Source organism: Anastrepha ludens, chromosome 5, assembly GCF_028408465.1.
Source record: "Anastrepha ludens isolate Willacy chromosome 5, idAnaLude1.1, whole genome shotgun sequence".
Lineage (NCBI taxonomy): Eukaryota > Metazoa > Arthropoda > Insecta > Diptera > Tephritidae > Anastrepha > Anastrepha ludens.
Genome location: NC_071501.1, coordinates 15195516 through 15221993, shown reverse-complemented (window position 1 = coordinate 15221993; position 26478 = coordinate 15195516). Strand labels below are relative to the sequence as shown.

The 26478-nt window shown below is 42.5% G+C and overlaps 2 protein-coding genes across 3 annotated transcripts in view; one reads left to right on the top strand and one right to left on the bottom strand.

Moving 5' to 3' along the window:
* Positions 1 to 26478, bottom strand: part of LOC128865258 (WD repeat and FYVE domain-containing protein 3) — a 76314-nt gene that overhangs the window by 2774 nt on the left and 47062 nt on the right. For both annotated transcript variants that reach the window (XM_054105409.1, XM_054105407.1), the window contains exons 4-26: positions 24956 to 25310; positions 24698 to 24884; positions 18513 to 19856; positions 17435 to 18441; positions 17001 to 17155; positions 16499 to 16923; positions 15232 to 16433; positions 13909 to 15137; positions 13442 to 13830; positions 13008 to 13266; positions 11227 to 11970; positions 10992 to 11141; positions 10670 to 10888; positions 10308 to 10587; positions 10108 to 10238; positions 9938 to 10041; positions 9578 to 9878; positions 8808 to 9419; positions 8565 to 8742; positions 8267 to 8491; positions 8106 to 8210; positions 1969 to 2103; positions 1775 to 1889 (exon numbers count right to left, since the gene is read on the bottom strand). In XM_054105409.1, coding sequence (XP_053961384.1) covers positions 1775 to 1889; positions 1969 to 2103; positions 8106 to 8210; positions 8267 to 8491; positions 8565 to 8742; positions 8808 to 9419; positions 9578 to 9878; positions 9938 to 10041; positions 10108 to 10238; positions 10308 to 10587; positions 10670 to 10888; positions 10992 to 11141; positions 11227 to 11970; positions 13008 to 13266; positions 13442 to 13830; positions 13909 to 15137; positions 15232 to 16433; positions 16499 to 16923; positions 17001 to 17155; positions 17435 to 18441; positions 18513 to 19856; positions 24698 to 24884; positions 24956 to 25310 — 9851 coding nt within the window. The remainder of the gene's footprint in view (positions 1 to 1774; positions 1890 to 1968; positions 2104 to 8105; positions 8211 to 8266; positions 8492 to 8564; positions 8743 to 8807; positions 9420 to 9577; positions 9879 to 9937; positions 10042 to 10107; positions 10239 to 10307; positions 10588 to 10669; positions 10889 to 10991; positions 11142 to 11226; positions 11971 to 13007; positions 13267 to 13441; positions 13831 to 13908; positions 15138 to 15231; positions 16434 to 16498; positions 16924 to 17000; positions 17156 to 17434; positions 18442 to 18512; positions 19857 to 24697; positions 24885 to 24955; positions 25311 to 26478) is intronic.
* LOC128865259 (uncharacterized) lies at positions 25360 to 26095 on the top strand. Its single transcript, XM_054105410.1, has one exon. The coding sequence runs from the start codon at positions 25417 to 25419 to the stop codon at positions 26005 to 26007; it is 591 nt and encodes a 196-aa protein (XP_053961385.1). The 5' UTR covers positions 25360 to 25416; the 3' UTR covers positions 26008 to 26095.

The following is a 26478-nucleotide window of genomic DNA, read 5'->3' as shown; positions in this document are numbered from 1 at the left end:
AGATAGATGACTCCAACGACATCTATTGATAAAATACGAAAAGACTTTTTCGACTACCCAATAAATGAGTCATTATAAGTATACAGGTAGATTAGATTAGATTAGATTTGTGGGGGGTTGGACAAGTCCAAGCACTCAGTCAGTAGACCATTGTACTACACCCGAATAGATTTCAGTCGAAAGAATAGAGAGATAGGAAAGATAAAAGGTGGATGGAAAAATTATTTGAGGTCACTCTTCCACAAATCTCTTGGATTCATTGATGAATTTTAAGAGATCTGGAAGAGGAAGAATATGAACTTTATCCATACTCAGTATATCGCAACCCAATATCTTAAGTCTGATTCTGAAGAACGCCAGAAAGCTACAGAAAATGCTCTGCAGTGTCGTCATTCTCAAGACAGGATAGGCATATCGGGCTGTCGACGATCCCCATGGCAGCCATATGCTGACCACAGACGTTGTGCTCTGTGATTGCACCCACCAGTACTCTCCTTTCTGCTGAGTTTTAGAAGAAAGGTCGTTGTTTTCCTGTTTGGTTCTTTCACAAAACACTTGGCTACTCTGCACGAGTTTAACTCAGACCAACGACCTCTGTGGGTAGACCTCATGAAGTCGTCAATCCATAGTTGAATAGATGCGGAATTGACACCTAGAAAAGGATCAGGGTCTAGTGGCATACTTGCACAGCCTTCATTTGCCAATTTATCAGTTAACTTGTTCTCTGCAATACCACAATGTCCAGGCACCTAGATAAGACTAACTTTATTGTGTTTTGCAACACTGTTCAGTTTTGTCTTGCATTCACCGACTAACTTCGAAGAGCAGGGTGGGTTAGCGAGGGCTTTCAGTTCAACTTCACTGTCACTACAAATTCCAATACTGTTGCCTCGCCACTTTTTCTCAATTAGCCAGTACGCCACATTCAAGATGGCATAGATTTCCGTAAGGAATACCGTGGCCATCTGTCCTGTGGCATAGAGTACTAAGTGTCTTCGTCTACCATCCAGATCCGCTTCCATCGCTGGTTTTGGATCCGTCGGTGTAGAAAGTGGGCTGATATCTCGTTATTAGGTTCTTTGGAGTTAACCATTGATCTCTATCTGGGATCAAAACATCATACTTCCTACCGAAGCTAACGAAAGGCGCCCGATTGTCCACTGGTATCGAGAACAGTGCGCACCGCTCAGACAACTGGTGGTATATCTGATAGTCGCCAGTGCTTTCTTCATTTCCCCAGGCTCCGTTTAACTTGAGCCTCTACGCTACCTTCATCGCTTCCTTTCGAATTTGAAGATCAGAATGGCATTAAAGGCATCACCAGATGTCATACACATAGTACCTGTGATGTGTGTGCTTACACTGTACACTGTAGTCTGTTTAGGGGGTTTACTTAACTTAACCATTGATCTCTATCTGGGATTAAAACGTCATACATCATAAGTGTAACTTTCGAAAAATAGTCTTTTATATATATTTTTTTTTATACCATACATATATTATTTTTTTGTATTATTGAAAAAATGATGTAATATGCGCAGATATCAATTAATGTTAAAATATTAATTATCAAGATAAATTAAAAAAAATTTTTAGTTCTTAAAAAAGTAATTTCTAAAATACAGTGCACATGAAAAGTACACCGCATGCTGATTAATTTTGACTATTTATTTATTTATTAATTTAAATTATTTTTTTATAAAAATATAGTTCAAACTACAACAAAAACCAGAACGTTGTGGATATTTTTGCAATATTCATTAATCATACTCACTTCACATGACACTTCACACACTGATCGGTGACCTCATCTTTTAGCCAATGATCGGCTACACCTCGTCCCGGTTGCTCGGTTACACTCCACGAAAATATTCGGCCACGCGCATCGCCTGTGGTGAATTAGATTTTTATTTTTGGATTATTTTCTAACTTTCTGTGAAAAAACTGACTTTCGTTCGTGCTACTTACCAACATACAAAATTTTGTGATCTTTCGAAACGGTTAGCGCGGTTATACTAGCCGGTTCCGCATTGTCTTTACGATCGTATGCCGTATGCATGGTGAGTTTGGAGCGGAACATTAATTGACGTTGCCATTTGAAGCCTGAAAAGAGAGAGAGGAAAAGAAATTTGTGGGTAAATATTCAATGTACATAAGTAGAGAAAAATGTTAAAAAAAAGCGTTGGAACCATTTTTAGATTTTTATTTGAAATTTAATTTAATTTAACTATAATAAAATGAGATTCATCGTGGCATAAGTTACGATTTACTGCGATATGACTTAGGCGGTATCACAAGAAATAATTTCATGATGTATTGTAACATAAAATGATAGGGTGTGGTATATACGGTATCACATGACTTACTTTTTTTTTTCTTTTTTTCGATTTCACATACTCGTATAATTTGAAGTGATATACACCAGTGTTCAAATTGAATTCTAGTATAAAAAAATTCAAGCTTGAAGAGGCTAAAAATTGTAATTGATTTCTGACAATTTTTTTTGCAGTCAGAGTTGGCATTTCTTCCATGTAAAAATGTTATATTTCGAGTCTTCTTTATATAAACGAAAATGCCCAATTCTGCATGCAAAAAAAAACTAAAATTCTCAAAAATCAATGAAAGTGTGTATCCACTTGAGACTTCCACTTTATTGTACTAGAACTAAATGGACTATAAAACTGCATAACCAACATTTCTTTAACCACTAATGATTTTGATCGAACAGCGTTTTCTTGCGGGGGACTTATTCTAACGCACCAACCCGAGTTGGGTTTCCCAACAACAGGTATTATTTTCAATTGGATTGAGCTATCGAGAGATGATTAATGATTTTTTATGGCCGGAATCGGATGGTACTGATCTGGACAACGTTTATTTCCAACAAGACGGCGCCACGTGCCACACAAGCAACGAAACCATTGATCTTTTGCGGGAAAATTTTCCGGATCGTGTAATCTCTCGAAGAGATGATCACAATTGCCCACCGAGATCTTGTGATTTAACACCTTGTGACTTTTTTCTTTGGGGCCACGTGAAAGAGAAGGTCTAGGCCAACAGCCCAGGGTCGATTCAAGACCTCAAAGTTGGAATTCGTGAAGCTATCGAGGATATAGGGCAGTCACTTTGCAATTCGGTTATGGAAAATTTCATGAAAGGGATATTGTCCTGTTAGCGTGGTCGTGGTGGTCATTTGCCTGATGTTCTTTTCCACTATTAACGGCGTACCTTCCTCTTTACAATGAAATAAACATCACACATCACATTTATATTAAAAAATATCTTCTTTTTTTTTTTTTAATATCAAAATAACACCTCTAATTGGAAAACCCTGTATTACATCCGACACATAAACGAATACGACTGCCAATCACTACTTCTAATTTTTTTTATTTTTAAGCGGTGTAAACTTTTTAAATACAAAAGAAATCTGATGTTTTTGGTTACATTTCTGCGAAAACAACCCGAGCGTCAAAAGGCTAAACGTTGAGTAAAAATTTGGAAATTTTTCTAAAAATTTGCTGATTATTTTTTTTTTTTGCACAAGGTTTCAAACTTTGATTCATATCAAATTAGTTTTAAAATAAACTAGGCTTTTATAAAAAAATGTAGAATTTAAAAGAGAAAAAAAATAATTATTAAAACTTCCCAATAAATCACCTTGCTATTATTTTGAACACAGGTCTAAGTAATGTGAAGTTAAAAGATGAGGTGATTTCATAAAAATTGAATTCGAACTGAGTTTTTTTCGATGAGATTTGACGATTCACTTCAATATTATGCGATGAAGTGATATGATGTCATATCATATAATATGATGTGACGCGATGTCATGGTCATGTGATGAGATGTTATTGTATATTTTGAGGGAACTTAGCACCGCGACCTGAAAGATCTATTGTGCCTCTATTGACATGATAAAATGTCATGAGATTTAATTAGATACGGTTAATTTATATAATTAGAATATACACGATGTGATGTCACATGGTCTTATACGATGTGATGAGAATTGATAGTATTCAACAATTGTTAATATAATTAGTCAGGAAATTTTATGCGGGATGAATGACTTAATTTGATCAGATTTGTGATGAAATCAGATGGAATATTTTTTCATTTATCGTCAATATACTTTTTCTATCATTGTATCATGATTTGATTTCAATAGGATTGATGTGATGTGAGATAACTTTTCATGTGATATTGCGTGATCTGATAAAGGGGAATTGGGCCTCTTCTTTTCGCTAAGAGTAAGCAAGTGGCGAATTGATGAAGCAACTGGTACAAATGAATAAATGTTGGCAACGCAGGAAGAGAGCTGCCTTCAATTACATGTGTTGGTAAGGCAGTGTCCTATACCAGTCTAATGAGCTATAGCCATAGTCGGTAGCGGCGAATCTTACTCGATAACTTTGTTGTTGCTTTCGCATGAAAATTTTTTGTAAAGTTAATTGAGCATAATGATAGCGAGCGGAGAAATGGCGAATAGAATGGCCTAATATTTCATGGCATGGAATGCTTAATTAGATTTGGGTTAAACTGATACGATTTAAGGTGATGTGATGTGATGTGATGTGATATGATACAATGATGTGATATGATATGATAAGGTGATATGATCCAGATTTATTTTCATGTGATATAATTTGTCTTTTCAATGTGTTTATGTGAATCGATATTCTAATGTCTTATAGACGGCTCATGTCATTGTCATAAAATTATTGTAAATTTTTTTTTCTTAATACTAGAATAAGTAAACAACAGGTGGCGCAAAATTAATCAATTATGGAAAGATTTATAATATTTGCAAATATCGTCCTACGGCAATCATATTTGACACTTGTGAGCTAGACAGCAAAATAAAGATTTCCGTCATACAAAATAATTTTTTTTTAGTAAAAAGTTGAATGGTTAATTTTGCGCCACCCGATTAATTTTGCACCACCCTTTATAAATATATAGAATATCTACAAAGAATCTGGAAAATTCTCACAGGACTAACTATCTCTATCTCTGTCTCTATTCTTTTCCATCTCTTTCTCTGATACTTTTATCCTTCCCTCCTTGACTATCTACCCCCTTTCCAGAGCTTTAAATACAATGTGCTCTTTAGCCTGAGTGTTTTAGGAGCCCCCAAATCTCCTGATGCTCCTTGGCTCGACCTTTTCAAATTTCAATTTCAAGCATAAATAACTATCAATTTTGTACATTTTACTTTTATTTCCAATAAATACTACTACTACTATTCCAATGTGTAAGATATTTGTGATTTAGTTTGCCTTAAGGTGATTTGATTTAGGTAAGGCGATCAGAGGCGGTTATGGAGTTCGGATCTGGTGGCTAGCCTCAGTATTACTGGTGGCTCTAAATGTTAAGCTGCATTTATTACAAATTGGGCTTATTCTAGACAACTAGCCGCCAATGCGGCGTTAAGATTGAGGGCCATCTTCGATGCTCAAGACAAACAACAAGGGGCACTCAAGCATACTTGGGATGTTTCCTGGTATTCCTAACACCACTGACTGTCGTGACTCACTGAATGCATACCTAAACAGGCCTTACAATACTTTTTCTATTCAGAGAAGGCTGGGCAAATGGTGTAATAAGCAATGAAAACGGGTTCGGTATAAATACTGATGGCTCAAATCTCAATGATCAAGTGGGAGGCGTTGTGTATTCCAAAACTATAAGCACCAATATATTCTTTCGCTTGCCTGAACATTGCAGCGTATTCCAAGCCCTTGGCAATCACAGAAAGCCTTTTAGTGCTAAATAAAACGTAGTCACACAGTTAGAGAATTCTTCAATTACTCTGATAGTCAAGCAGCTCGCAAATCGGTCCTATCATGTAAACACTCGTCTCGCCAGGACATGGTAACTGTAAGGCCGATGAGTTAGTTAGATTGGGCTCCTCGCTCAAAATTAGTCAGGACAACGTCGACATACCCATGCCCTTAGCATGTAAACTTTTAATAGATAGACACACCATTACTGTTGCAAATTCCAACTGGGAACAGTTAACCACCTGCGCTATCAGTAGACAAACGCGGCCCGAATGAAATATGGATCGCACTAAGAGTCTACTTAAATTAAGTATTCCTACTTCAGGGTTTCAGAATCGCAGTAGGGGTTCTAATAGGAAGACATTCCAGTAGATTAGGGGCACCATCTAATGACTGATGTAGAAGCTGTCAGGATATAGAAGAGGAAGAGAGAATCGAATACCTTCTATGCGGGTGCATGGCTCTGTGTAGGAGACGATTGAAATTGCTTGGTCTCACTTTTCTGGACAACATTGCGGATGTTTCGAATCTCAAATTAGCTAGCATAGCCAGCCTTTTAAAGGCCACAAAATTGTTTAGAGAGGGCCAAGTAGAGCAGGTATACGTCTGTCAGTGTAGTGTAATCACCGGACGTCTTCACCTAGCTCATCTAACGGTAGACCCAGGAAACTAACTGTTTCGACGAGTTGGGTCCAGAGGGAGAGAGGTGTTAGATGAGTGGGTTTGATGGGGCATGTGTAAAGGTGGTTAGTGTCGTGCGGGGTGACTTCACATGCCGGACATATGTTTAGTATGTCGGGGTCGATTCTGGAGAGGTAGGAGTTTAACCTGCTACAGTATCCAGAACGTAATTGTGCCAAGGTTACGCGGGACTCTCGGAGAAGTTGGAGCTCTTCGTCTGCAATTGGTGGTGGTTGGACTCTGATAACGGCATTCGGAGGTCGGGAGCTTAAGAAGGTGGTAAGGGTCCCCCGATGAATGTCGTTTATGGCCTGTCTGTACACTGTCCGATCCTGGAGTGGTCTGTCTGTTTTGTCTAGAATCTCGTCCACGTAATTTAGGAAGCGCCTCCTGATGTGCCTGGGAGGTGGCTCAGACTCAAGCAGGTGTTTGCATGGGTGAGGCCTACGGTGACACCCTAGTAGAAACTGCTTGCTGAGCAGTTTGTTATGCTCCTTCATAGGTAGCATATGAGCCTCGTCGTGCAGGTGTTGTATGGGGGACATCAGGAGACATCCTGTCGCGGTCCTTATTGCAGTATTTTGGCAGGTCTGGAGCTTCGTCCACTGCGTATTACTGGTTCCAGGCGACCAGACAGGCGCAGCATAGTTAAGAACCGGTCGGCCTATTGCTTCGAAAGTCGACAGCAACATTTCTTTGTCTTTGCCCCAAGTGCTGTCGGCAAGCGACTTGAGGGCCTTGTTGCGATTATGTACTTTCGTTGCTATAGCGGTTGTATGCGCTAAGAGGGAGAGCAAGCTGCCAAAGGTGACTCCCAATATTCTGGCGTTGTTTACCGTCGGTATTGGGGTATCATCGACGTGTACCTGAAGTTGCAGCTTGACCTCCTTTGTCCAGGTGGTGAAAAGGGTCGCCGTGGATTTAGTGGAAGAAAGTTGTAGGTTTCTCGCAGTGAAGAAGCGAGAAAGGCGGGCTAGGAAGTCGTTTACTTTGGTGGATAGGCCATCAATGTCATTGCCCGACGCCATTATCGTACAGTCGTTGGCGTATGAGATCAGGGTGACTCCCTCTGGTGGCTTGGGGAGTTTCGAAATATAGAAATTAAAAAGCAAGGGTGAAAGGACACCACCCTGCGGTACTCCTTGCGTTATTTTCCTCTGTTTAGATTCTTGGTGTTCGAAATATCACCGACGAGTGACGACCACTCAGGTAGTTCGCGGTCCACCTCTTCAGCCCTGGCGGGAGTGTCGAAGGTAAAATGTCATCTAGTAGCGTGGCGTGGCTGACTGTATCGAAAGCCTTTTGTAAATCCAACGCTACTAGGACAGTCCTCTCGCACGGGCGGTTTTAGTTAAGTCCGCGGTTTACCTGGGTGTTAATGACGGTGAGTGCCGTGGTGGTGCTGTGCACTCTTCGGAAACCATGCTGGTGTGGGGTCAGGTGTTCTGTAAGGAGTGGGAGTAGAAGGGCTTCAAGAGTCTTCACTACTGGGGAAAGGAGAGTTATCGGACGATAAGACTCCCCTTGGTTGGCGGGTTTCCCTGGCTTCAGTAGTAGGTGTCCCAGAAAGGGTGTATGCGCCATACATGTATCTTAACATTCTTATCTTCAACTCAACTTATCTCACTTTTTTCTTACCTTTTCTCAGCGACTGATCACTTTTGTGTTTTTCACTGTCAACCATAACGAAACCGTCGGTGAGACTTGTATCCGATTTGCTGGGGCGTATAGTACGTTCTTCCTCTGCAAACGAAACAATTTTTGAAATTACACATTTTTTCAAAAGCTGTATTCCTCACCTTCAACACCTTTATTGGCTATGCTTTCACCGTCCACTGTTGCTGCTTTCATTTCATGCAAGGATTTGGCGCCAGACAGCGAACTTTTACGCCTTTCACTTTCCTCATTATTATCCTTATCCGCAGGGTCTTTGGACTCTAACGTGGCCTTCTCGGAATGTGTTGAGTGCTGTGAGTGCGCTGAAGCTTCTGATATGCTGCTTTCCGAGCCAGACTTGGCAATTGCTTTTTGAAAGAAATTAAAAAGATAAGAATAGGAATCTTCCTGTTTCCGAACGAAATTTGGCACGATACCCACCATTTTCATCTTGCAACGATAGACTCTTCATTTGTTTGAGTATATTCAATTTGTCGCCATCCTTGGAGTCACACGAGTTTTCACGCTCTGTGCTAGCCGGTCGATCCTGTGAACTCACCTCTGTGGCGCGTTTGAGTTTGCGTTCGATGGGCACCTGTGTGTACTCCAAAGACCACATCTGTAAATTTGAATAGTAACACTTAAATTCATTCTAAATTTCATATGCACAATTTGTGTACGCACCCGCACTACACCATCTGTCGAGCCGGTAATCACCACATTCTCCTGATCCCATTCGCGTATCTGCGAGAAAGCGACACACAAAATCTGTTGCATACGATCGGCACTACCCACACACGTGTTCACCATCGCCAGCGGATCGCCATTGATCGACCAAACATGCAGCCAAGTGGCCGAACAAGTTGCGATGTCGCCGGTGAGATCGTTGATCGCTACAGCGGCCACAACGCCCGCATGACCGCGCAACTGTCTCACGAATGTGAAACGTGACATATCCCACACGATCGCCGTGCCATCGCGCGAGCCCGAGATGATGACATTGTAAGCGGCACTTGCTGCCAAACATGTAACGGCATCTGTGTGCCCGTGCAGCGAGTTGCGCACGGTGAGGCTCTTGCGATTCGCATCGAATTTCCATAGCGTCACAACCGAACTGGTGCCGGCGGTGACAATCATCTTGCCATTGGGGCAAGCGCAACAGAGTATTTCACCCGAGTTTTGTGCGGCTGCCTCGGAAACGAAAGAAGCGCGATCGGAGTCGTACAGACCGATGCGCAACGAGTGATCGGCAAAGCCCCAGGCAATATATTTCGTATAGGAGGGTGGCATCATGACCTATTGGAAAGAAGAAGTGGAAGTAATTAAAGTGAACGAGAATCTAGTAAGGTAATCCGTACAGTATAACCTTTAAATAATAGGTTAGAACCTGTAATAACCTTTAAAAATATTCTAAAGGATCAATTGTGTATCACGCCATCAAATTTCACGCTCACCTTATTCTGTTCGACGGCAAACACAGTCTTGTCTGGTTGCAATATCTGACCAACAGGTCCTTTCAGTTCCTTAATTGGCTGCAGGCTCGGTTTGAGATTATTTAAATTATGGAAGAATAAACGTTCCGATTGTAAAACGGTGGTATTGCCTTGTATTAAAGCGCCTGGGTCAATTAAAGTGGAATGACGTGAATTGGACATTTTCTTAGCAGGATGCGCTTTCTTGAAAAGCTGTTTGGGAATCTGCCCAAAATTATTGATAAAGCCAATGGTGGCATTCTTCTTCAGCGGGTCATCGATGCTGTGCGTGGTGAATATTTTAGTAATGTTAAGCTTTGGTAAAAACTCAAATCAACTCACTTGTAAATATCCACATTGCCTTCGTAAAAGAGATGATGGAAAACATTCACAGCCTCAATGGCGGCGGGACCTTGTTGCTTGCAGCCAAATATCAAATCGATCCACTGTAAGCAAAATCGTAAAAATAAATTTACTGCATTTTTTATTTTTTCTTTTTTTTTGTCACTCACCAAATGCAAATTTTGACTAACATAATCACACTCTAAGGCACTCCGATGCACGCGTATAAACTCACGGGGATCCTGTTTGGCCCAAGGTGGTAATATGACATGATTCAGCGTCTCGCCATTCTGTTTCGTGCCTATTTTTTATTAAATAAATTCATATAATTTAATCATTCGCCGCTTTGCCTCTGCTCAAATGCGCTTACCCAAATCAAAGTTATTGCCATTGTTCAAAAATTCAGGAAGATAGAAAAATTCTGGTATTAATTCTTTGACATCGGCCATATTGAACTTGGATGCGGACAACCAGGCCTCCTTGATGCTATGAAACATGCGATCCGCCAAATCGAAATGACCGCCTTGCAGGCGCAAAAAGTGCTGTGTGAATGGCTCCAAACGCACCAGATAAGAGCACACAATCATGGCAGAGCTGTAATGTGTGCCGTAGTGATAAGGTGGCGTCTCACCGTGCGGGTCGTCCCACTCCTATTGCATGCAAATTGAGTATAGCGAGTTTTTGGCACAAAATAGGTAAAGAAAAAAATAAAAAAGTGGTGCACTTTATCACCTTGAAACGCTTCTGAAACTGCTCTAAACGCTCCTCCGACTGTGCGCCCATTGGCTTGGAGAAATCACGGAATGTCTTCGGATTTGACAAATCCAGCTCTTCCGACTCATAGTCGGCGACTATCCAGGGGAAGACTGGATACTGCATGAGATCATTGTATGAACGGCCAGCCAGCGTATTCAAATGCATTAAGTATTGGAAGTTGGAGATTTCGCCGCGCTGTAGAAATAGATAAAATAAAGATGGAAAAATGTTATAAAATAATGATAACCTAACTTTTGTCTCCCCGAAATAAGTGCCAATACCTCATCGCTAAACTTACCACCCAACGTTGCGTGACCGATGTTTCGCCAATGAGACTGCTAAATATGCCCGACGTCTGTTCTACGCTCGCTGTGCGCTTCTGACCCGCCACCGACTGTTGAGCATTGTCGTTGATTGCCGTGGCCTGTGCCATGAAACGTTGATAGACCTACCAAAAACAAAAAAAAAAATAGTATTAAAAGTTTATCAATGAATTTATTTAACATAAGCTACCCCCACCCTCGGGTACTTACCTTATTCCTCACTTTCCGTGGAAAACTCAACAAATAATTTCGGCCATCCTCCGAGAACACCTCCAAGGCAATCGGCTGCAGCAAATAGCGACGCTTATGCACCTCCCTAATTTCCTCATAGGAAAATTTCGAGCACTGACGCGCCTTTTGAGTGCGCGTAGGACCACCCGAATTCGGTATGATCGGCTCGTATGCGCCCGGTGGCAAAGTATCAATGTCGCGTATTTCGCGATTCTTTAGCAGCGTGAAACCATCAACTATGTAGCAGTGCTCCTTGCCGAATAGCAGCAAACCCTCGAATGTGTCCAACCCTTGTATGCGCGCACAGCGAAACATGAAAGAGATCTTCTCTTGCTCCTCCAACAAACGGAGGAATGTTTCATTGTCGGACATCATGGAGGTGTCCTCTTCTTCCTCGTCTTCTTCTTGTACACTCGCATCAATGGACTCTTGTGGATTATGCAAGCGCGTTGCTGCATCTAGGGGTGAATGTGGCAGTGGTGGTGGTGGCGTACTGCTGCTACCACCACCCGAATGCTCGCTTCTGCTGGTTTGTGAATCAGACTGTTGGTGTTGGATGAGGTGTGGATGCTTTGGATTATTTGCGTCGAGTGAGTTTTGTTGCTGTATGGAGAGTTGTTGTTGTAGCGAATCAGTTTCGCAGAGTATGCGCGGCGGCTGCTGACAGTGGGTATAGTAGATTTTGCTATCGAAACTTGTGGCCACTTTGTATTTTAATTGACGCTATCGAAAGGGAGAGAGAGGAAGGGAGTTATTGAGAATAGTGGGGAAAAATAGAGAGTAAAGTCAAATGGCGGGCGCCGTAGCCGCATGGGATGGTGTGTGACTACCATGCGGGAGTACGTAGGTTCGAATCTACGTGCATGAGACAGCGAAATGATAGAAAATGTGTTTTTTAATAGCGGCCGCTTTTCGACAGGCAATGGCAAACCTCCGAGTGTATTTTTGCCATGAAAAAGCTCCTCATAAAAAACCATTTGCCGTGCGGAGTCGGCTTTAAGGGGTTACATGGGTTTCGATGGTTAAAAAAATCGATTTATTTCTTTTTGGCTTAATTATTTCTAGAACTTCTCAGGAATATTATCCTAAATTTTCAAGCCGATCCGAATAATAAATTCGGAGATACAGCCTTTGGAATGTGTGCGCTCCAAGCCCCTATCAAGCAAATTTGACCGAAATTTTCATTTTTTTTTTTTGGAAAAATGTCTGATTTTTTTTCTTTCCTTCGTTCAAGCACGAGTTTATGGTCTTAACTAAAACACTTATTTTTGTTTTTTCATTTTTGATGAGCCTGTCAGGAGTTATGCTGACAACGCGGACGCACCATTTTTTCGAGGGGTCACCGGAAATGACGTAACAATGGAGGAGTTTTAATTTTTTTTTTTTTTTTGAAAATTTCAGAAATTATTCTTTAAATATGTATCTATAAGACAGAAAAAAGTTTGAATTAAATAAATAATTTTTTACATAAAAAAAAAAATATTGAAAATAGGCCTTTTTTTACCCGACGAAACCCATGTAACCCTTTAAACTGTAGGTCCCTCCATTTGTGGAACAACATCAAGTCGCTCGCCGCAAACAGGAGGAGGAGCTCGGCCCAACACCTGACAGAAGTGAATGCGCCGATTATTATTTTTTAAATCAAATGGAATCTTTTAGAAAACACCTCACACTTAGACTAGGTTTTTGAAACTTTGGTTTACTTAGACCCATTTCTTATCAACCCGTGGGGAGTGCCTCCCCGTTTCCAATGCACTTACATTGTCAGGCAAATCGATCTCCGGTCTATAAGGATAGTGCAAATAGAATAACTCATTCCGCATGGTCTTCTTCCGCATGCGATGTGGTCCTTCTGTGGTATCCAGTATCCATTTATCCAATGAAGAACTGCCCTCGGGACCCCACAAGCCACGTTCGCGCGTCAACTCAGTCTCCGACTGTATCCAGTCCTGATAAACGTAGCGCTGCGTGTGTTGCTGCATTTGTATGTATTGCTTGCAGCGCAGCTCCCAGAGGTCCCTTGAAGTGGAAAACAAAAATTTCAATAAAAAAATAAATTAATTCCAAAAACATATTTTTTTTTCTAAATTTCTATAACAAATTCTTCAGTTTGGTTTCATAAAACCCATGGATTTAGGGTCATGTCGGTGCGAGCGAATTTTTCCTGCTCTACAACAACACTTTTCCTACTCACTTGATCAATTGCACGTGTATGCCCGTACAATCGAATGCGCTCTCCTTGCTCATGGTCGATTTGGTGCGCACGAGCTCGTCTTTCTTTACTTTCGTGCGACTCGCCAGACGCGACAAGCCGCCTGTCACTTTCTGTATTTTCGATTGTATTTGATTGTGTATCTCCCAGGGCACGCGATAGGAGGCCTTACGCTCAGCATCCACGTAGTTAAACCACAGTTTAGAGGCTAACTCCATTACTTGTTCGCGCGTGCTCTGCAAATCTGGCGCTTTGGAATTGGGTGGCGGTGGCGTGAGCGATACTTTGAATACCTCCTCGATGGCGGGCTTCTTGCAAACGTACAACTCTTCCCACACGCGAAAGGCAGCACCGACAATAAGATTGCGACCCTGCGCAGCAAGCGAGTGAAATGCAGAAGAAAGAAGAATGATTAAAAATATTTTTTAACTGCTAAATTCTTAAGCTACCTGCAACTGATTGAGATCCTCGTCCTTTGGCTCGGCTGTGTCCGTTTGCGGATTTACATGCCAAGTGGTATTCCTATTCGCCGGTTCCAAAATGATTTTCATATCCGATGTCAATTGCAGCAGACAATAAGTCAGGCAGCCAATGAACTCCAGCTCATGGTTGCCAGCGCCAAAAATGAGCAAACGATGGGTGATGATGTTGTGCAAAGCCTCCAGCACACTCATTTGCTCCGTTATAGACTCCGTGGGACGCGACAACAAATACAGAATTGTGCGATTCAACGAGTGATGCAGCTGCTCGATAGTCAGCGACGAGGAACGCCGCTTCGCCTGCGCAATTAACTTTATGACAAAGTCGAAAATATCATGCGGATTGCGCGTCAAGCAACCCTGCCACATTTTGTCCACCACGCGCGCTGTGAAGTAGAACACATTCGGCGCTATGTGCTGTGTGTGACTCTGCAGCAACGGCACAATGGAGAGCGCGGCCTGCTCGCCTACCAAAACGTCGGCGGCCAGCAGATGCTCCATCAAAGCGGTGATAATTTCTGTCTGATACTCAACTTGCAACGGCATCTCCGCCGACTCGGGCGAAGCATCCAATACTAGATCAATAACGGGTGTCGTCTTGCCATGCATATTTAGACTTAGTGAATCGACGACAATCACGCGCAGAAAATCAATTATGCATTTGCGCACCGGATGCTGTGTCAACTTGTGCGCTGGCGTATTTGTGGCGCTATGAGCGGCATGCAACAAAAAGCTGCTCGTTCCATTATCGGTGGGTGTGGAATTGCCGCTATTGGGTTCGGAATCATTATTGGGCTCCTTCGCATTGGGGAAGAGCACGGCCACCAACGAGCTGACGACATCGCCGGACATCATGACGGGCATGAAATCGGTAACATTCTGATACAAATTGAAGAGCAGCTGAATTATTGTCTCCGGGTGGCTATTCAGCCAGTTGGCGCATTCGGTTGAGTGCACAATGGCGCGCACCATGCCCAGCAGCACGCAGACGGCTTCGGGGCAAACGTTCATTTTTGGTAGTGGCGCATTCGAAGTAGGCGGTGTGCCCCACAGGAAGAGACGCACACGATCCAAATCGAATTTGGTGTGCTCAGTAGCTAGCAATTTCACCGGTTGGCCCATAATCAAGGCGGTGATGAGGAAATATAGCTCGGGTACATCGAGATGATGGGTGAGCAGCCATTCGAGCATTTGAAAGCCTATGAAAAGTCAAAGTAGTTTTATTATATATTTATTTAGCAAATTCTAAAGTCAGTCAAATAACAACAACAAATACTTATACATGCGCCTCACCTGGTATGCTCAGCGCAGTGGTGCGCACTTCGCCCGCAATCTGCGTGGGCAAGTGCTGCACGACATTGGCTGTGGTCACAATCACCGAGCCTGCACCGCTATGCGCGCCCGTATTCAGCTGTGGCGCGCCCAATGCCATCATCTTCTTCTGTGAAACCATTTCCGTGAAACGCAAATAGCCGCCATTGTGCGTCGAGTCTCTGAAGCGCACCATGAAATTCTCATTGGCGCACACGACCACCAAAATGCGCACAGCAATTATAACGGTAGTGAAGTGTACATGCGGTTGCATGAAGAGTAGTAGCCAATCCATGCCCAACGTCTTGGAGATGTCATCGCAAATGATGTAGTTAACGGTGTTGCGTGGCGTGAAAAGCAAGCCATGCAGCAACGAGAGGCAGCGGTTGCGTAGATAAATATTCTGCGCAATTACCTCTTGATCGCTAAGACCTGCACCGTTAGTGCCGCCAGTTGTGCGCATGCTTGGCAAGATGACGGCTTTCTCAACCTGATCGGACTTGGGCAACTTAGCGGCGATGTATTGGCCAAAGAGCAGCAAGTCACTGTGGCGCGGCTGGCCACCAAGCAGAGTTTCAATCAGATTGAAGAGTATTTCACGCGTCGAGTGATCCTGTATATCGATAATAATGTGCAACAATTTGTTGAGTAGCTGCAGGTTGCCCATAATCTTAACATTCTGCTTCTTCTCGTTCGATTCAATAGCCAGCTCGAGCAGATGTTCGAGCAGTGAGCGCAGCAAACCATTTGGCGCATTATGCCAAATTTCCAAATCGCAGAGTAAATCCTGGAATGCAGTTACATTTGGTATAGCCGACATATCTTGGCCACTGCTCACGGTACCGACCAGCCCAAAAGTCAAATGCAGTATATGCGAATTGAGCAGATTCTTTTTCTTCTTGAAAAACATGCCCAGTGTTTGATAGCAACGTTTGCGATCCATTTCGCTCTGAGCAGCGCGATTACTGCGCACCACGCAAGTCAGCGCCTTCACACCGGCGTAAAGTGATTCGACATCCTGCGCCATGGCGATGATACCCAGCAGCACGTTACAGCCGCCCACAGTGTCGATCATGGCGGAGACTGGGTGAGGGCTGAATACGCGCACGCCCAAGTAGCCAACGACTACGCCGCCAAGAGAGCGACCAGCGCCCGCCAAATGGCCGGCGGAGTTATGCAGAATTCTGTTGTAGAAAAGGAAGTGAGTGAGGGCCAGCTTTAAGATATACTTTAATTAATATTAGCCTACCTTATGGGTGTGGCGTTCTCATGTGAATTCATGCCCAACACTTTAGCTATGGATTTGTTATCGACGCGACTATAAACCTTGCGTATTTTTACCAAAGTCAACTGAGAAACTGCCTTTGCATTCAGTCCCAACAGCACGCGATCTTCCGGCACCAAGGGTGACAAAGGTTCACTTTGCTTGCCCAGTTGTGGCGCCTGCAGCGAGCCCATATAGTGCGGTCCCAAGTTGTAGATGGTCTGCACAGTCTGTTGCGCAATGACGTCCTCCAGCAAATGGCAAACCCCCTGCTTCCAGCACAGACGCGAGTAGCGACGCCAAATTGGCGGTGTGCCAATGTAGCCGTAAACTTGACTGGCGACTGCCAGATTAACAGAGCCAGCGCCGGGATTTTGTGAAATATAATGGAGCTTCTGTGTGTGCATGGGCTGTAGTGGAGCGTAGAAAAAATGGGGATATTAAAAGTTAATGGCGAAATTTAAGCAATGAACGCGACAACACATACAGTGCCATCCAAGTAGAGCGAGAGGCTGGAGTTCTTCAACACCGCGCGGTTGAGCACCACCACCAAGTTATGCCATTGGCCCTCGTGCAACAGGTCGGGACACCAAATGCGTGCGCTGCCATCATCTGAGCCCTCTGGCTCCCAATCGCCGAGGCCTTAAAAGGAAATGCAAACATTGGAAAGTCGAGTTAGAACTTGGTAGACATTCAATAAAGGATCTGTAGGTGTCTAGAAAACTGCTGCGCGCTCATAAATTTAATGTGACCTTAACCTCACATTTCTCCCATCAACTTTGCGTCATTAAAATTTTATTAAAGCATTAAAAAATCAAATACATTTAAGATAAGCATTCGGAATTCTAAGTTTTCAGCGCCTTCCTAATCTCACATTTCTCTATTTTAAAGTATTTTTCATAAAACCGAAAATTAACTCACTTTTGCTCGGCGTCACCAGCGTCTCCTGCGTGGACACCACAATCGCCTTGTCGCGCGCCGACAACAGTATGGATAAGCAAACCAAATTTTCTTCGCGTGGATTGTGAATTGTGCGCACTAGCGTCAGCAGCCGTACACAATGCGGATCCGTTTTGGGATCCGAAAACTTCTCCACACAAAACCAAGTTGAGTATGAGAGTCCCGTTTGTGGTGGAAAAATGCGATCGCCCGCGCCAATACCTCCAATTGTGTTCGCATCGATTGTGCCGCCTGTAGTGGCGGTAGCTTGTGGCGCCAGCGACGGCAAGTACAAGCAGCCGAAACCCTCAGCCGACATATCCATCTCCACGAATGGCGGCAAAGTACTCGAACCATGCGCGCGAAAGTCACGCGGTGTTGTCATCGAAACGAGCGTCTTGATGCGAGTTAGCGGCACAGGACCGCCCATACTATAGGGTTTGCGCAAATCGATATCGGCGCACGAGAGTGGCTCGCCAAGGCGCAGAAATTCACGCAATTCCGTGGGTTGCAACGCCTGCGCAGCCAAGCGCTCCAACACGTACTGCATGGAAACATGCAACGGATTCGACTCCTCCGAGAGCGCGTTGCGCGCAATTTTCAACAGCTGTTCGGCCAGTCCGTAGTCGCACATGATTTGCTGATTGCGTTCGTTGCGCACCAAAGACTTGATGATTTCGCTAAGGTAAACCTGCAGATTGAGCGCCAACATGGAGCTGGTTTCGTGTGTGATGCTTGGCAATAGCTGCAGCATGCAAAGCACAACGCCTGGGTGCACAATGCGCGGCTCTGGCGTGGGCTGCGAAAGATTCAACTGATTGGGATGCGCCGGTGGCAACTCTTTGCTGGGAGAGCGCGAATGTGTATCGCTGAAGAGCGTTATAACGCCCGACAAATTAGGCGTTTCAAAGTTGTCCAAGGCAATGCTGTACAGTAAGCGATAAACGACACAGGCGTAGGACAACGAGCGCGGTATGTCCGCACTGAAGCTGTGGGGGGAGAGAGAAAATTTCGCATTGAATATCTAAGTTTACTATTAAGATTCCGCACAAAAACTCACCCAAAATTCAATATGTCACCCGAGAATACCTCGTGGAAATACTTTTGCTTTGCATTGTCATTTTCAAACTCGCCCTTGAAGTCGCACAGTTCGGTTGCGCTGCCGAAGCAGCCCAGCAGCCGGAAGGTATCGCACAGCGAAGTTGTGCAAATTTCCTGGTGAAAAAATTTCGCATTCGCGGGCTCGAACCGCATCGCAGTCGCTAGCGTTTGGCATACAATCTGCAGCAGCAAAATCAGATCATCCTGTGTGATCGCCTGTGAGTCCGGCTCTATGTGCGCCAGCGGCTCATCGCACAGCTTGCCGTCGAGCGAGACGAAGACGCTAGTCAGATAAACAAAGCCGCCTACTTTGCGAAACACGGTGCGCGTGCGATGTGAGTCCTTCAAGCAGCCCAACAGCATATTGAGTATTTGTATTTTGAATTCCACCTGATACGGCGGCACCGAATGCATCACGGACAGTATGAACAGCACATCGTCATCACCGCCCGCAGAGAGTATCAGTTCACGTATGATGCCCAGCGCTTGAGGCCGGCAGTGTTTGAATTTCACCAAATCGTGTATGCGCTTGGCGCCGCCGCATTCGCGAAATACATTCGCATTGTTGTTATTGCCGCTGAGGAGGATGGTAAGCGCTTCGAGCACATGCTTGCCCAACGTGTCGGTAAGATCCTCAAGATCATCCTCCTCCGGCACTACCACCAAACTCTCATCACATTTGGTTATTTTGCGCACGTGATCCGCATAGCGATTCAAGCAGGTGACGAATACCTCGAGTATGCCCACCTCGAGGTAGACTTCTTTGAAGACTGAATTGTGACGTAGTATGTTGAGTAGTGTCTTCAAGCAAAGTATGCTGCAACTTGTCGAATGATTGTTCTTTAGCAGTAATGAGAGACTTATCAGCTCCTTGCAGGGCACAAAATTCAGCTGGAATACAATGAACTCAAGTAAATCGAAGAATTTCTCCTGTATCTGTGGACCTTTGAGGTGAATGCGTTCGGTGAACTGGCTCAGCGTATTCTCCGAATCGAGTATAAAATAGTTGGCATTCTCCGAGTGATATACGCGCGATATGGCGTCGAGTATGGTGCAGCAAAGCGCCGGTGAAGTGGACTTCAGGAAGACGGTTTGCAGTACTTGGAATGCGTAGATGTTGCGCACGCAAGTCTCACGTGAGCTGGCTTGTGGCATTTGAAAGTTTTGCATTTTGAAGAGGGTATTCTGTACCTGAGGTGGACGCAACTCATTGAAGCCGCACATGCAAAGCGAGGAGATCATCAGTACGAGATTGCGTATGGCAGCCTGCACTTCAAGGGAATGGGTGCGTGTGGTGTCGAATCTAAATGAGGAAGAGAGCAAAGATGGATGAGATAAAATGTATAACAGGCATACACAGAAGTGATTTGAATTCAATTTTTCTGATAAGCTTCCGAAATGTGTTTAGTCGAAAAAACTGTGTGGACATATTGAGAGTGACCAAAAGTTTGGAAAATAAAGTGATGAAGAATATACCCATGAGACTAGCAAATTGAAACAGTTTACTATGGTAGATTTATATGTGACCTTGAACTGTTTTTTTGTCCTCAGTTGGACACCTTTTTAAAACCTTCCGTTGGGCACGCGGGTCTGGCCTTTTTTCGTCCTGTTCGAGGAGCCTTTTTAAAAAGTTATATCCACAAATCGATAGAAAATTAAATTTTAGGAAGCTACCTGGAAGCTCAAGTCGTTAGCTATAATAGAAATATGTCAAATTTACGTCCAAAAGTTGAAAAAGTCTTTCCAGACACGGGTGAGAAGGTTAAATAGTCAGCAGTGGTATCGCAGAGCTCACAAAACTTTCCTAAAACGGACCATCAGATGACCTTTCTTCTGATTCATTTTGTCATCATTCTTATTTTGCATCCTTTTCTAGCACATGGCTCTCCTTAACATATATATGTTAATGTAAATAATGATCAGATCAGACCAATCTCATTGAACTAATCCAGCTGATTTCTGCAAGTCGCATGCATCAGTTGGTTTAAGAGGTTACATGGGTTTCGTGGCTTCAAAAAATCGATTTTTTTTTTGCTTATTAATTTCTACAACATCTCAAGAATATTATCCTAAATTTTCAAGTCGATCCGAATAATAGTTTCGGAAATACAGTCTTCGGAATGTGTGCGCTCCAAGCCACTTTTATTGTTACTCAAAACTTTAAACGCGTTTTTCTCGGAACCGTGTTTTCAAGTGTTCAAGATACAATTTACTCGTGCTTGGACGAAGGATATTTTTTTTTCAATTACAACTATTTAAAAAAAAAAAAAAAAATGGCAAGAAAAATTGGAAAAATGTCTGCCAAAATTCCAATTTTTACTTTTGTTTTCTTTCCTTCGTTCAAGCACGAGTTTATGGTCTTAACTAAAACACTTATTTTTGTTTTTTCATTTTCGATGATCTTGTCAGGAGTTATGCTGACAACGCGGACGCTGACGTCACAATGGAGGAGCTATAATTTTTTTTTTTTTTTTAAATTTCAGAAATTATTCTTTAAATATGTATTTATAAGACAGAAAAAAGTTTGAATTAAATAAATAATATTTTACATAGAAAAAAAAAGTATTGAAAGTACGCCTTTTTTTACCCGACGAAACCTATGTAACCCCTTAAGGCAATATTTCTGACTAATGGTCTGTAGGCAAAGACCTTTTGTTGTTTTTACAGCAGCATAAGCATTCCCCATGCATGTACGGGGAATGCTACTGATGTGACAGTTCTTGGCCGGATATAAATCCGAGTCGTTCCGGTAACGTAGAACCGACTGCCGGGGGAGCTTTTCTTATAGGATTGCTTGTTCTTCTAAAACCGTCCTCTTTTTAGGCGACCTTTAATGATATGCGGCATATTTTTTGATATTAACCCGATGGGGTATTAAATGTCCCCAACTAGTAGAACTTTTTAAAACAAAATATTAGTTTGGTGAAAAAGAAATCCATTATTTTTTCGGTAGATTGCTGTAATGATCGATATCTCGTAAAGTATCGATCAAACGATTTAAAGTTCACGATCATTGTCAAGGTGACATTTCACACTAAAAAAATCTTTCGATGTTTTTTGTTCATTCCATTCAGTTGCGAGTTACAGTGTGCTAACAATGGAAGTCAACAAAGGGATATTTCGGTACATTTTAACCTCTTTCGTTGCGCCGCTTTTTCCATACCGCTGAAATTGTGAATGGTGTTTATAGAGCCCATACTGTAAGCGAGAATTATGTGCAATTTTGGTTTCGTCGATTCCGTTCAGGCATTTTGTTGATGTTAAAGATGCACCTCGCACAGACAAGCGCGTCTTCGAAAATGTCGATAAAATCACAGAAATAATCGAAGTTGACCGACATGCCAGTAGTCGTAGCATCGTCCAGGAGCTAAAGAGCGACTTTAAAACAGTTTTAAACCATTTGCGCAAAAATTTTACACAAAAATAATGAACTTCTTTTCCCCCAAACGAATCTAATCTAATGACAAGACATCTATAGAAGACGCAAAGAGATCTGTTATTCGAGCCAGTGAAGTTCTTACAATGCCTTCAAAGCATTATTCACAATTTTATATTATCTAGAGACATTGGACACGATTGAGCTAAGAGTGGGTTATAGCTCAGGGTTCGAGCTCCAAGTACGGGTACTAAAAATTTCTTAGAAGCTTCGAATTTTTCTCGGGTTAACGGATAGGAATACACTTTTTAATCAGCTCTAAGTAGGATGTTCAACTGCATCATCTTTTGAAAAGGAGATTGGACGAGTTGTAACACAAGAATTGGAAGCGGGGTCTAGTGAATCTGTTACTACATAGATAGACCAAAGTTAATCGTGTCCTAGAGTTTGCACTGGCTGGAGTATTTTTATAAAGACTTTTTTGTTCGGTTTCACTTAGAGTATGTTGTGATATTGGAGACCTTACGACCAACTTTTGATAAATAGAGGGCGTTAAAGAAATATTTCTTAAAAAGACATTACGTTCCCGATGATTTTAGGTCCCTGTTCCATCCTATTATTCTCAGCTGAAGCTAAATAATCTAGAATCTTTATAAACGAGAGAGTGTTTTGTTAATGGCATCGTCCACTGTTTAGTTCTACTTGAGCAGATAAGCTTTGGTGTTTCACAAATAAGCCTTCGCAATGCTTACCCTTTTTATGGGGATAACTAAATTTGCGAGTAATGCTCCCATTGCCCGCGCACTTAGACCCTATAATTCATCCAATTTCAGTCAGCTTGATTTTGCTTTATCTAAATCTAACTTTGTGAAAAATTTCAATTTCGTAGCTTAAAATTGTATTTGTATAGATTTATATACATATTTTAGTTGCCGAATTTGGCTTGTTTTTCTAGTCTGTAAGGTAATTTGCTTTACGACGACATAGACATAGCGTAGCGAATAAAGATCCAGCGGCTACGTTGGGTGGGACAGGTCGGCCGAATGGATACAAACGCTCCGGCTTTGAAAGTATTCGATGCGGTGCCAACTGGTGGTAGTAGAGGAAGAGGAAGGCCTCCTCTGCGTTGGAAAGATCAGGTGGAGAAGGACTTGGATTCACTTGGTGTGTCCAACTGGCGCCGGTTAGCACGAGAACAAAACGACTGGCGCGCTTTGTTAAACTCGGCCAAAATCGCGTAAGCGGTTATCCCGCCAATTAAGAAGAAGAAGAGAAAAAAAATAAAAATAAATAAAAAATAAATGAAGTTAAAAATATTTTAAAGCCCTTGAAGTTGACAAAGAGTTTACTTTTCAGTCTTATAACAAAATTAATTAAATTGAGAGCATTCTAAAAATGCTGAACAAGGGTCGCATAGGAAAAAATAAAAAAATCATAAGAAAAAAACTGTTTGAAGAAAATGTGCTAGATCCCAAAAGATTTTTTTCTCTAAGGGGGCGTCCATAAATTACGTGAATGGTTTTTTTCAATTTTCTGACCCTCCCTCCACCCTTGGTGAGATGTCGTGAGATTTTATTCAACCCCCTCCCCCATCCCCCAATCTCACGTGAGATTTTTCAAAATGTGGGTTTCTTATGTAAATGCGTTGGATTGTTATTGTAAAAAGAAAAAAAAATTTGCTTCGTGCTTTTATTTACGACTAGTTAAGACTAGTAATCAATATTGCTGAGAGTTATAAGTGTAATAAAAATTTAACAATAGAAGACTTAAATCGTAACTACTGCGATTAAAAAAAGAATATCTACTCTAATTCAGTCCATGGAGAATCATGCGCGGTTTCAAGAGAGACTATTGGGACCAACATGTCCATATGATTTTCAGTAAAATCATGTGCTCCTTCAACTTCGTTCTAATCTATCCACTCTAAGCCGTTGACGCTTGCGCACAGTAACTCATTAGCTCGTCTTGTGACAATCCGTGAGGGTCGCACTTTGCGGAACATACGCGCTTGCTTAGCTGGTGCAATGTGAGCTGCTCTCCTGTGCTCTGCAGCTCTTGTGATAGATGCGAAGTAAATACCTCATGTACTGCAGCATATTTTCTCTAAATCATCACGTATACTTTGGCAATAGAGATCAATAGGCGTGCTGATAAAGGCATTCAGCGGTTGAATCGGTACGCGTATTAGAAATGGAACAAATGATTTTCCGTCATGTTCTTTAAAGTCCGGAATTGTCAAACGTCAACCTGAGTGATAGGGCGTTCGGCTCATAGTGGCGCGAAAACAACCGACGGGCTACACTGTACTTCAAATTCAGATTAAATTGAGCTATTTGGTATAAAACAAATATGCTGGTTTGACAGTAGTAATGTATAACGTTTAAAGTATGAATGAAATTATTTTCTTTCGAACGAATTAGTGAATGATCTTAATCATACTACGATTACGCTTGAGATTAAATCTTAAGCATGTACAATTTTTTTGTTTCAATCAGAAAAAAAATTGCGTGATATTTGCCGAGACCCCCCCCTCTCTCCAACGCAAGATTAGATGAGATTTGACTCTACCCCCTCCCCTCCTTAAACATCTCACGTAATTTATGGACGCCCCCTAATCTATCATTCTTACCTCCGTCCATGAGGGGTATTTGTATTGATTACAGTTTTGCTTTAAGAACTAATTTTACCACAGTAGTCTATTCCACTTCTCCTACTCAAAGTACACTTTCGAAATTGCCAGATTTTAGCATTCAATCATTCAAACTCACTTGAGCAAAAAGTCGCTGAGGAAGAGGTATCCTTGTGATGCTTTGAAGTCATCGAGCAAAATTTGTGACACTTGACTAGAATCCTTTAGGAAGCAAAAAACGGTAACAAACATTTCAACAATCTCCAATGGATTGCCAAAGCTCAGACGCTGCATATTATCCACGCACAAAGCCATGCATCCCTTGGCTGAAAAAAAACAATATAAATAAGATTAACATACAAAAACAACACCAACAACAACAGCTCAAATAACTTACAATGTATATAACTAACGACAGCATCGGTTAGCCCGTGCCGCGAGATGGTCGTCAATATTTCCGCTGCATTTTTACGCCACACAATATTGTGCGTTGGGCAGGGCGAAGTGATGGCCGAGAAGAGCAACGTCAAGTCATCCATGCGCGCCAACTCCTCAGCCGGATACGGATATGAGCAAAGCTTAACCAGCAGCTGTACGAAGACTTTTTGCAGTAGTGTGCGACGCTCGAAGGCATTGAAGTCGCTCGCTGACTCGCCGACACCCGGTGCCGGATCATCATCCACTATTGGCAAGTCGAAGAACAAATACAGGCATTTGACGAGCGTGGAGGGCACTGCGGCTGCTGTCATAACCTGTAAGTGAAGAAGCGAAAAAAAAAATCAGAAAAATAAATACATTTGAGCAAAAAAGTTTTTAATAAAGCAACATTTGCAAGAAATTTGAATTGAAACACGACAAATGCAAGAAATTTGGTGCTTCTTCAAGCTGCTTGAAGTGCTGCTGGGCATAGCCTGCCTCACATTCCATGCGCTGGGCTTCGTGCGAACCGAACCGCTCCCGCACAATCTCTTCTATTGCGGCACTTTTTCCTGCTTCGCAGTTCACTCACTATTCGGCATTTTTAACATTTGCTGGGGACGTGGCCGCAACGAAATGATGGAAGCAATATCCACTACTTTGGGCGCTACTGCACACTTCATTGCCTCGCTGATGTCGATGTATCATGCGGAGAATGATTTTCATCTGATATTTCTCTCCGATTTTGAGGAGCCAACGCATCCATTCTTTTTTTATTGCAAGGCACAAAGCATAGCCGCACTAGCTACTGGCGGCATGTATATGTTGCATGCAACATTCGCCTTTGATGCTATGCTCATACGAGCAGAGCCAAAGATGCCCCGTGAGGGGATGGTTGATGAGGAAATGGAGGAGGAAATGGAAAGGGTACCGCGCCATCGAAGACGGATTGAAATGTTTGTGATGGGCAAATTGGTGCACACGAAACTGATGCGTTTCAAATGGTTCGAGAAGTTAGCTGTGAAACCGTAATGGGGAAAGGAAGAGAATGATTCGGACTCAAACCTTTTATAATAGTGCATCTATTAATGTAGATCAAATAGAATCTTATGGGGATCAGAATAAAATGGAAAATATTCTTGAAATTCTGGTATCCTTGAAGTTTCGTCTGATGATATAGAAAATTATCGAAATATTTCATAGAAAAAATTGAATCATAAGGAGATATTTTAGGTTTTCATAGGGCTCAAGCTGAATGTGCGAGGAATCTTAATAGATAAACTTTACTTCTACCGGAAGAAAAGCACTGTCCACTTCACACGGCCGTCGGTTTTATGTTACCGGAACTACCACGACGCAAATTCATGCTCGTCCAAGGACTTCAGGACTATTGTATTGTATTGTATTGTAAAAAATGGAATGTGTACTAGGGCGGGTCGATTTAAAAATCGCTCATTGCTCTGTGAAAGTCGTTTTCTTGGGGTCAAAATAAGAAACTTTGCC